General features: G+C 38.6%; 1 protein-coding gene across 1 annotated transcript in view; it reads right to left on the reverse strand.

The window, feature by feature from the left end:
* SYCP2L (synaptonemal complex protein 2 like) overlaps positions 1–12200 on the reverse strand; it is a 101293-nt gene that overhangs the window by 86432 nt on the left and 2661 nt on the right. The window contains exons 3-6 of the mRNA XM_032593331.1: positions 11228–11365; positions 10735–10854; positions 7985–8089; positions 6670–6694 (exon numbers count right to left, since the gene is read on the reverse strand). Of these exons, the coding sequence (XP_032449222.1) occupies positions 6670–6694; positions 7985–8089; positions 10735–10854; positions 11228–11365 (388 nt within the window). The remainder of the gene's footprint in view (positions 1–6669; positions 6695–7984; positions 8090–10734; positions 10855–11227; positions 11366–12200) is intronic.

A 12200-nucleotide genomic window follows, 5' to 3' on the forward strand; every position in this document is an offset into this window, starting at 1 on the left:
AAAATTAACCCGAGGAGATTTACACCAAGACCTACAATAATCAAAATGGCAAAAAAAAAAAAAAAAAAAAAAAAAAAAAAAGTAATGATCAAGAGAATTTTAAAAGCAACAAGTGAAAAGTTACATATTAAAAAAAAAAAAAAAAACCCATAAGGCTATAAGCTGATCTTTCAGCAGAAATTTTGCAGGCCAGAAAAGAGTGGTAGGATATATTCAAAGTGCTGAAGGATAAAATTTGCAGCCAACAATACTCTACCCAGCAAGGCTAGCATTCAGAATACAAAGAGAGATAAAGAGTTTGCCCAGACAAAAGTTAAAGGAGTTCATGACCACTAAATCTTCCCTACAAGAAATGATAAAGGGGACTCTGAATAGAAAGCAAAGACTAGGAGTAATAAAAGGAGGAAACAGAAAAACAGTAAAGATAAGTGTATCTGTAAAAATCAGTCAAGGGACTTATAAAATAAAAGGATGTAAAGTAGGACTCATAACTAAAACATGGGTTGCAAGAAGAGGAATAAAGAATGGGTTCAAAATTGAACAACCATCAACTTAAAATAGACCACTATATGACAAAGATGTTATACACAAAACTAATGGAAACCACAAGTCAAAAACTAGAAATAGATTCCTTTCTCTTTATTTTAGCCTAAGTGTATCACTAAAGAAAGCCAACTAATTGTGAGAACAGAAGAAAGGAACACAGGAAAACTACAAAAAACACTATAAAGTAACAAAATGGCAATAAATACATACCTATCAATTACTTCGAATGTAAATGGACAACACACTCCAATGAAAAGGCACAGGGTGATAGAATGGAAAAAAGACAAAAACAAAAACAACAAGACCCATCTATATGCGGTCTACAAGAGACTCATTTCAGACCTAAAGACACCTGCAGATTGAAAGTGAGGGGATGGAGAAACATTTATAATGCAAATGGATGTGAAAAGAAAGCCAGGGTGCCGATACTTGTATAGGAAAAGATAGACTTTAAAACAAAGACTATAACAAGAGACAAAGAAAGACACCTTATAATCTTGTCTCCTTGTTGGATGGTCTCCTTTATAACAATTGTAAATATTTATATATTCAACATAGAAGCACCCAAATACATAAAACAATCCATAGAAAACATAAAAGAATCAACAGTAATGCAATAGTAGGGGACTTAATGCCCCACTTACATCAATGGACAGATCATCAAAACAGAAAATTAACAAGGAAAGAGTAGCTTTGAATGACACACTGGACTAGATGGACTTAACGGATATATATATTCAGAATATTCTGTCCTAAAACGGAATACACATTCTTTTCAAGTACACATGGAACATACTCCAGAATAGATCACATATTAGGCCACAAAACAACAAATACAAAAGAGACTGAAATCATACCATGCATCTTTTCTGAACACAACACTATGAAACTAGAAATCAGCCACAAAAAAATCTGGAAAGAGAATACATGGAAGTTAAATAACGTGCTACTCAACAATGAATGGGTCAATAAATTAAAGAAGAAATAAAAGACAAAGGAAAGTGAACACAATGGTCCAAAATCTTTGGGATGCAGCAAAAGCTCTTCTAAGAGGGAAGTTTCTAGCAATACAGGCCTACCTCAAGAAGAGTCTCAAACAAATGACAGAGCTAGGGGAAAATAAAAACACCAAGAACCAGCAGAAGGAAGGAAATAGTAAAGATCAGAGCAGAAATAAAACAAAGACAAACCAAAACCAAACCAAAACAAACAAAAAAACCAATAGAACAGATTGAAACCAGGATCTCGTTCTTCGAAAAGAACAAAATTGATAAATCTCTAGCTAGACTTATCCAAATAAATGAAAAGGATCTAAATAAAATCACAAGTGAAAGAATACCACAAAAATACAAATGATTATAAGAAATTATGGAAAATAATATGCCAACAAATTGAACTACCTGGAAGAAATGGATCGATTCCTAGAAACATAACCTTCCAAAACGGAATCAGGAAGAAATAGAAAACTTAACAGACTATTACGAGCAAGGAAATTGAATCAGTGATCAAACAATTCCCAACAAACAAAATTCCAGGCCCAGATGGCCTCACAGGGGAATCTACCAAGCATTTAAGGGATAGTTAATACCTATTCTTCTCAAACTATTCCAAAAATTAGAAGAGGAAGGAAAACTTCCAAATTCATCCTCAGAGGTCAACATTACCCTGACACCAAAACCAGACAATGATAAACAAACAACAAGGTGAACTACAGGCCAGTAGCACTGATGAAAACAGACACAAAAATCTTCAAAATACTAGCAAACAGAATCCAAGGATGCTTAAAAAAAAAAAAAAAATCATTCACCCTGATCAAGTAAGATTTATTCCTGGGATACACTGATCCCACTCAATGGGGAAAACTGAGAGCTTTTTCCCTAAAAGTCAGAAACAAGACAAGGAAGTCCACTCTCACCACTTTTATTCAACACAGTATTGGAAGTCCTAGCCACAGCAATCAGACAGCATAAAGAAATAAAAGGTATCCAGACTGGTAAGGAAGAACTAAAACTCTATTTGCAGATGACATGATGCTATCTATATATTGGAAAACCCCCTAAAGACTCCACCAAAAAACTAGAATGGATAAATGAATTCAGTAAAGTCACAGGATACAAAAGTCAGCATACAGAAATACATTGCATTTCTATATACTCATAATGAGGTGACAAAAAAGAAAACAATCCCGTCGACAATTGTACCAAACAAAATTGGTTAAATTTATTCCTAAGAGGTAAAAGACCTGTACTCTGAACACCAACGAAAAAAATTGAAGATAATACAAATGAAAAGATAGTCCATGTTCATGGATTGGAAGAACATTTTTTAAATGTCCATAGTATCCAAAGCTATCTAAACATTTAATGCAATCCCTATCAAAATATCTACAGCATTTCTCACAGAACTAGAACAATCCTAAAATGTGTAGGTAACCACAGAAGACCCCAAATAGCTAAAGCAATCTTGAAAAAGGAAAAGCTGAATGTATCACAATCCCAGTTTTCAAGTTATACTACAAAGCTATAGTAAACAAATCAGTATGGTACTGGCACAAAAATAGACCAACAGAACAGAAAACATAGAAACAAATCCATGATTATAAAGTTATTTAATCTTTGATGAAGGAGATAAGAATATGCAATGGGAAAAAGACAGTCTAGTAACAAATGGTATTGGGGAAACTGGACAGCCATATGCAAAATAATGAAACTAGACCACTTTCACCATATACAAAAATAAACTCAATGGCCTCAAGACCTAAATGTGAGACCTGAAACCATTAAAACCCTAGAAGAGAGCACAGGTGGTAAGATCTCTGATGTCAGCCATAACATTTTTCTAAACAGATCTTCTGAGGCAAGGGAAATAAAAGCAAAAATAAACAGCTGGGACTTCCATCAGAATAAAAAGGTTCTGCACAGTGAAGGAAACAACCAATGAAACTATAAGATAACCTACTGAATGGGAGAAGACACTTGTAAATGACCTATCCCCAACAAGGGTTAGTGTCTAAAATATATGGAGAATTTGAACACCAAAGAAATAATTCAATTAAAAAAGTAGGAAGACATGAACAGACATTTCTCCTAAGACAACATACAGATGGCCAACCGACACATGAAAAGACGCTCAACATCACTCGTCAGGGAAATGCAAATCAGCACCATAATACGCTATCACCTCACACCTGTCAGAATGGCTAAACTTAACACAAAACAAGTGTTGGTAAGGATGTGGAGAAAAAGGAACTCTCTTGCCCTATTGGTGAATATGGACTGGTACAGCCACTGTGGAACACGGTATGGAGATTCCTCAAAATATTAAAAATAGAACTACCCTATGATCCAGTAATCACACTACCTAGGTATTTACCCGAAGAATCCAAAAAACCCACTAATTTGAAAGGATATATACACCCCTATGTTTACAGTAGCATTATTTACAATAACCACTTAATAGAAATAGCCCAAGTGTCCATCAATAGATGAATGGATAAAGACATGGCATATATACAGTGGAATATTACTCAGCCATAAGAAAGAAGTCTTACCATTTGCAACAACATGGATGTATCTACAGAGCCTAATGCTAAGCAAAATAAGTCAGAGAAAGACAGACAAATACCAGATGACCTCACTCATATGTGGAATTTAAGAAACAAACAAGGGGGGAAAAGACAAACCCAGATAATGAACTGGTAACTGTAGAGAACAAGCAGATGGATACCAGAGAGGAGGTGGGTGGGGGAATGGGTGAAATAAGTGGAGTAGGGGTACACTTATCATGATGAACATTAAGTCACGTATAAAATTGTTGAATCACTATATTGTACTAATCTATTGAAACTAATATGTTAACTATACTGGAATTACTTTTTAAAAAAAATTTTTTAACGTTTATTTATTATTGAAAGACAGAGTCAGAGCATGAGCAGGGGAGGGGCAGAAGGAGAGGGAGACACGGAATCCGAAGCAGGCTCCAGGCTCTGAGCTGTCAGCACAGAGCCCGACGTGGGGCTCCAACTCACAAACCGCGAGATCATGACCTGAGTCAAAGTCGGATGCTCAACTGACTGAGCCACCCAGGCGCCCCTGGAATTACTTTTTTAATAAAAGGCAGAAAGAAACTGGAAATCAGAAAACATATTAGAAAAAATGAATTTGTAAATTTTCAGGCTAAAAAAAAGTCAATATATAGAAATTTGTTCCTATACACTAATAATGAACTAGAAGAAAACACAAATTGAGAAAACAATCCTATTTATAATTTCCATTTTTTAAATACCTAGGAATTAATTTAAGGCGATAGACCTGTACTCTGAAAACTAAGACATAAATGAAAAAAACTGAAGACACAAATAAGTAGAAAGATATAATTGAAAAAATATTGTTAAAATGTTCATACTACGCAAAGTGATCTAAAACTTCAATGCAATTCCTACCAAAATACCAGGGGTATTTTTCACAGAACTAGAAAAAAATAGTCTTAAAATTTGTATGGGACCAAAGAAAGACCCCAAACAGCCAAAGCAATCTTGAGAAAGAAGAACAAAGATGGAGGCATCATGCTTCCAGGTTTCAAACTATATCACAAAGCTACAGTAATCAAAGCTGTGTGGTACAAGCCCAAGAAACGGATACATAGAGCAATAGAACAGAAGAGAAAACGCAGGATAAACCCATGCTTATCTAGTCAATCTACACCCAAGGAGGCAAGAATATCCAATGTGGATGTCCCTGGGGATGTGGAGAGAAGGGAACCCTTGTGTACGATTGGTGAAAATGTAAATTGGTGAAACCACTGTGGAAAACAGTATGAGGATTCCTCAAAAAAAAAAAACAAAACCCTAAAAATAGGAATACCGTATGGTCCAGTAATTTCACTACTAGGTCTTTACTCAAAAAAAAAAAAAAAAAAAAAAAAAAAAAAAAAAAAAATTAGAACACTAATTTGAAAAGATACACACACCTCTATGTTTATAGCAGGATTATTTATAAGAGCCAAGATCAGGAAGCAACTCAAGTGTCCAACAGTAGATGAATGGATAAAAAGGGTATGATACACACTATGGAATATTACTCATCTAAAAAGGAGATCTTGCCATTTACAACATGGATGGATCTAGAGCATATTATGTTAAGTGAAATAAGTCAGACAAAGACAAGTACTGTAGGATTTCACTTCTATGTGGAATCTAAAAAAACAAACAAACAAATGAAGAAACAAACAAGCAAAAAGACTCTTAAGTACAAAGAATAAACGGGTGGTCGCCAGAAGGGAGGGGAGTTGGGGAGGTGAAGTGGGGAGGCAGACAAAACAAAGGGGATTGAGAGTTACAAACTCCCAGTTACAAGTGAGAGAGTCACAAGCACAGCTTTGTAAGAGTGCTGACAACGCTAATTCCATCTCTGGCCTCCATCTTGTCCACATCTACACCATGACCTCGCTCAAGGCTACGTGTTGCATGCCCTGAGGAAATTAACATGCCCCGTGACCAGAACGCAGGAAGTCTTTCTCTGACCTTCCCTGAAGTGGCGTACAGAAGGCCCCACTTCAGATAACCACCCTGTGACCACACCACCATGCCCCTCACCCTATAGAAGCTGGGGATTAAGGTCTGGACTTGGCGGCTAATAGCCACATAGCTCAGGGATCGTTTGTCCGCCCAGTCCCCCCTGGTAAGTTACTCTGAATAAAACTATGTAAACAGGATGGAGTGGTTTGCTTTGTTTTTTGGTCTTAGAGTACCTTCTCGGTCTGGAGGAGATCCTCAATAATATTACAATAATGGTGTAGGATGCCTGAGCGACTACACTCATCACAGAGAGCATCAAATAAGGTACATGACTGTCAAATCACTATGTTGTACACCTGAAATTATGTCAGCTGTATTTCTATTAAAAGTAGGTATTTAAAATATTTAAAACTAAATGAAAGGCAGACAGAGACATACTTTACAACAAAATCTCTGCATTGCAATACGGCTACCATTAGATGGTCAATACATCCATGTACTTAAACCTATTGTACTTTTATATGTCATTTAGGCAAATATTTACTTACTGTATGCCAGAATATTTTACTAATGAAAGATAGTCAATCAGTGGCAAATAATATACTTACCTTTACTACTACTTCTGGAAATAACCTAGTAAAAAAAGAAAAGGCTTATATTATGTTTCAGAAGCATTATCAACTATAACTTTAATCCATTAATGCTGATATTTCTCTAACAGGCAGGACTTGACTTTATTTTTTTTATTTTATTTTTAAAATTTTTTTTTTCAACGTTTTATTTTATTTTTGGGACAGAGAGAGACAGAGCTTGAACGGGGGAGGCGCAGAGAGAGAGAGGGAGACACAGAATCGGAAACAGGCTCCAGGCTCTGAGCCATCAGCCCAGAGCCCGACGCGGGGCTCGAACTCACGGACCGCGAGATCGTGACCGGAGCTGAAGTCGGACGCTTAACCGACTGCGCCACCCAGGCGCCCCTGGACTTGACTTTAAATACAGTAGAAAAAAGTTTAGGGGTGCCTGGATGGCTCAGTGGGTTAAGTGTCCAACTCTTGATTTCGGCTCAGGTTATGATCTCACGGTTCACGAGCCCAAGCCCCGCATCAGGGTCTCCGCTGTCAGTGCAGAGCCTGCTTCAGATCCTCTGTCACCTCCCTCTCCCTCTGCCCCTCCCCCACTTGTGCGCTCGCACTCTCTCAAAATAAATAAACTTAAAAGTTTAGAGAAATCCGGTGTGCCTGGGTGGCTCAGTCAGTTAAATGTCTAACTATAGTTCAGGTCATGATCTCATGGTTCCTGAGTTCGAGCCCCACATCAGGCTCTGGGCCATGGAGCCTGCTTCAGATTCTGTGTCTCTCTCTCTCTCTCTCTCTCTTTCTGCCCCTCCCCTGTTCGCTCTTAGAAAATGAATAAAACATTAAAAAAATTTTTTTTAAGTTTAGAGAAATCCTATTTGACCTTCAGGCACTATTAAAATCAGCATATCATCTTTAAACAGGTGAATAATGTATATATGAAAATAAATCATTTTTCTTCCATAGCATTGGTTACATAGTTTCTATTTCATATAATATTTTTTTAATGTTTATTTATTTTTGAGACAGAGAGAGACAGAGCATGAACGGGGGAGGGTCAAAGAGAGGGAGACACAGAATCCGAAGCAGGCTCCAGGCTCTGAGCGGTCAGCACAGAGCCCGACATGGGGCTCAAACTCATGGAGTGTGAGATCGGGACCTGAGCTGAAGTCGGATGCTTAACCAACTGAGCCACCCAGGTGCCCCAATTTCATATAATATTCTAAATACAAAATAGGAGTCTTAGTAAAACCCACATCTAAGAAAACACAAGTTTTATAAATAACTTGAAGATTCCTGCAAATTACCAATGGTATCTGTTCAGTGACGAATCCACCCAAATCCTTACCAAGGCTGTGTCAAAGAAGTCTTCTATCACATTAATCAGGGATGGGTCAGACACTGGATCTGCCGTGGTCAGAAATTCTATTGTTCTTTCAAACCAGGAAACCATGTACACGAGAGAAGAAACACAGTTTCAACCTTCTAAGACTCAAACTTCTAGGCCTTATTCAATACCGTCTCATAATTCCAGTAAAAACTAGAGCAAACTAGTTTAAGGCTTTTCTAGGACATTTTGATTCGACCTGGCTCTAAGACCTCCGTCTAGAACTCTCCAGAATGAAGACCTATTGTTACAGCGTGGCACTAAGAAGCTCTCAGATACCAGCAAGAGTTGGAGATTTGGCCAAGAGGGATGCCAGGAAGTCATAGACGGGGGGCTAGTGATTAAAGATTAAGAGATAAATGAGCCTCCCCACACAGGAGCAATTCTTGTCTTGAAAGCTGTAGAAAACGTACTATCAAAGGAGGCGCAGAATTCGGAACGTGCTACAGAAGTACGTTAATACAGTAACTATGCCTGAAGCCTTTCTTTTGTCAAAAGCGTCCAGCCAATTGGAGATTTGTTTTTCTACAGGAACGTATATGCAAGTTCATATTAAGCTGCTAGGATTGGTAGGATTTCAGATAAACTCCTACAACATTGATTCAAAAAAGTGAAGGCCATCTTTGGACCTTTTTTTTTTTGCTTAGAAAAAAGAACAATAACAAAATCCTGTGGGCATAGTTTGAAATCCTCAACTGAACGTGGAGTAAGAGGAGTTTGTGATGAAAAACGCTTACAGGAGTGAGGCCTTGGAAACTTCGTCCACTTGGCAGCCAAGAACCCAAAGCACCCCCAGCTGGGGACCATGGACATAGCAATCAGGTCCCAACCTTGACCGCACATTAGGAAAACCTGGGAGGCTTTGAAACACCCTGATGGCTGGGACCCCTCACAGACCCAGGAAATCAGAATTGCTGGTGGTGGGACACAGACAGTGCGCGTTAAAGCTTTCCAGGTGATTCTAAAGTACAGCCAGGTTGGAGGGCCGCTGCTGTGCTCCCAACGATGCTCCTTTTATCTCACATCAAGCAAAGATTTGCATTAAACTGAATCATCCACCTGCTGGGGCAAACTTTTCTCTGATAGCCTGAAAAATGTCCCTCTATACAATGAAATTCACTGCTAATGCCATATTTCCCCCTTCCTATATTCATAGGCAGAATTTTATGCTTTTAAGTGCATTTTTGTCACCACTCCACTTACCAACCCAAATCGTATCCCCCTCCCAAGCCCACAAAATACATTGAGTATAGGTAAAGAGATGTGAGGAAAATGCTAGTATCCCAGCCCCTTTGATAATACCAATGTATTTTCCTTGACCAAAACCTACATGAAACAAAACATGCTTTAGAATGTGGCTAAGTTACGGTTCAGAAATTTCCATCACCAATTAGAAATTTCCATATTCCACTGGAATTCGGATTTCAAAAACCCCAGTGGAGACTTATTTGATTGGACTCTTTAAATCTTGGAAGGGTATTTTAAAATCTAAATAGGAAATTCAGGTTGAGGTAGATCTTAACTCATCCCCCTGCCTCCGCCCCCCCCCCCCCCCCCCCCCCCCCAAAAAAAACCCATCGGCCGTGGTTCCAAGTTACCCGTGGGACATCCTGCTCCATTTCCTTTCAAGTTTTACCTCCTTTTCCCCATTTCCTGTTATCTGCACTGGTAAGTGTAGGAGAGAATTAGGTAGCACTACATGCAAAATGAAATATATACAATTTGCCTAAGCATAATCCTTAGATCTCCCCCCCCCCCCCCCGTAAGCGCTTTTAAAGTCCCTGAGAGGAGTTAAGCCTGGTCTTTACTTGGTCTCCACCAAGAGATCTTTATTCCTTCCCACAGAGAGGAATTTACAGTAAAGAAAAAACAAAAAAAAAACAAAAAAACAAAAAAACAAAAAACAGAGCAATCTCCCTGAACCAATCTGGCTTTAATAAACTTCAGGTACTGGAGTCCAGGGGGTGGGAGAAAAAAAAAATCAAAGATTTTAGAGCCAGCCAGATCACCCTCTTGCCCCTCTACCTTCCCTTACCTCCTCACCAACAAATCGAACATCTAACAGCTGCAGAATCTCATCTCATAAAAGAAGGGAGAGGCACCAAGAGATTTCCTAGTCTGTGTTGCTTCCAGCAACATAATAATATAAAGGCACTCATAATAGTACCCCCTGGTTAACCCCTAAGAACCAGGATAAAATTTCACAACTGCAGGACTTAGAATGAACAAAAAAATGTGTTTGCTCTTTGTGTTTTCAGACTCAACTGAGATCTCTGAAGTTGGAAAAGTGGGCTCTGGCGAGGGGAAGTATTTGATCCTTTATCCGGGTCCAATGTGGTTACTAATTCTATTAAAATAGTTATAGAACCTTTGGTGGGGGGTTGGGGGGGGGATGGAGAATAGCTTACTCCCTGCTCATCCTGTATTTCCAAGTTCAGTTCACCAGTTTAAACATGTTATTACAGCAACTGGCTTGTCAAGGGGAGTAGAGAGTATGACCGACTCATTCCTGCACACTCTCCAAGTGCCCTGCCCAGCACATACATCAGGAAACCTGTGCAGAATTTTTGATGGATACAGGCAGTACGCACATCATTATCAATTTCGGCTCAAATTTGATTTCAAAGGAACAGAAAACACCAAACTCGATAACGGATTTCACACCCGTTTAAATTACCCAAAGCCACACATGATCAAAACAGGACACTTATCTTTGGGATCAGTCCCTGCTGAATTAGCAAAGGCTCATCTTCTTTGACACCATCAATGCAGAATCGCTGAATACATTTCAGCAACAGCGAAACATGCTGAAATTCATTTTTATCCAGTTCCTGGGTATTAGACCACACAAAGATAAAGCCTTACAATGCAAGTTAAGGGAATAGATCCTAAGTGTTCTCATCACAAGGAGATTTTTAAATTTTACTTAAGTTATCTCGCCACCCAACGTGGGGCTAGAACTGACAACCCCTTTTCTGACTGAGCCAGCCAGGTGCCCCTCATCACAAGGAAATTTTATCTATTTTGTATCTACAGGAGATGACGGATGTTACATGCATTATAAAATGATTACCACAACAAGCCCAGTCATTGTACCATACAGCTTAGACTTACATAATGTGCGTCAATTATAGCTCAATGTGGGGGGGGGGGAATTACAAATAACTACACATTGTTGTTCCACCCACAAAACAGCTTACTTGCCTTAGTTATTGACCTATGAAGATGGTAGAATACAAGATGATTGTATTTTTGAGGACTGTGGCTTGCTCCCTCTTGAAAATAGTCTTTTATTTTCTGAAATCCTTTATCATGGAAGGCATCAATAATAAGCGATTGAAGCTGGAAAGTTGATAGTTTGCAAATTATTTCCTCCCCCCAGAACATTTCATAGCAACATTTCTAGCATTATCAATAGTAATTCAGTGTGAAAATTAGAGGGCAAATATAGATCGTTATTTCTTGAACAGTAAATCATTGAGCCAATGGTTGAGTTTGCCGGTTTAAGATAGCAGTTTGCAAAATGTGGTTCCCAGACCACCAGCAGCATGGGCTTCACCTGGGGACTTACTAGTAATCAGAAACTCTAGGGTAGAAGCCTTCATGCATGCTAACTCTGAGAGCCACTGACTTAAAGAGAATTATACTTAAGTACAGGTATCTGCAGAAGAGACTTTATCCTCAGTCATGTTAGAAATTCTAAAACACTAAAAAATTCAAACCTATTAAAAGCAACATAAATGATCAGAATACAAGAAAATGAACTCAACAATTACAGATGGAAGTCGACTAAGGATGCAAATTGTCATAATGAATGCAATTCTTCTTCTGCCTGAACATTAGGAAGATATACTTCTAAATACATATTTGAAGAGACACTTCCTTAAATGTCTGTACTATAAAGATAGGATTTTTTCATTCAGTTCAGTCCAATCCTACATGCTAAATTACCAATATACAAGATCAATTTTTTTAAATGTTTACTTATTTTTGAGAGAGAGACAGAGTGTAAGCAGGGAGGAGCAGAGAGAGGGAGACACAGAATCTGAAGCAGGCTCCAGGCTCTGAGCCGTCAGCACAGAGCCCAACGCGGGGCTCGAACCCACAAACTGTGAGATCGTGACCTGAGCCAAAGCCGGACGCTTAACCGACTGAGCCACCCAGGCGCCCCTACAAT

The sequence above is a fragment of the Lynx canadensis genome, chromosome B2 (genome assembly GCF_007474595.2).
Source record: "Lynx canadensis isolate LIC74 chromosome B2, mLynCan4.pri.v2, whole genome shotgun sequence".
Taxonomy (NCBI): domain Eukaryota; kingdom Metazoa; phylum Chordata; class Mammalia; order Carnivora; family Felidae; genus Lynx; species Lynx canadensis.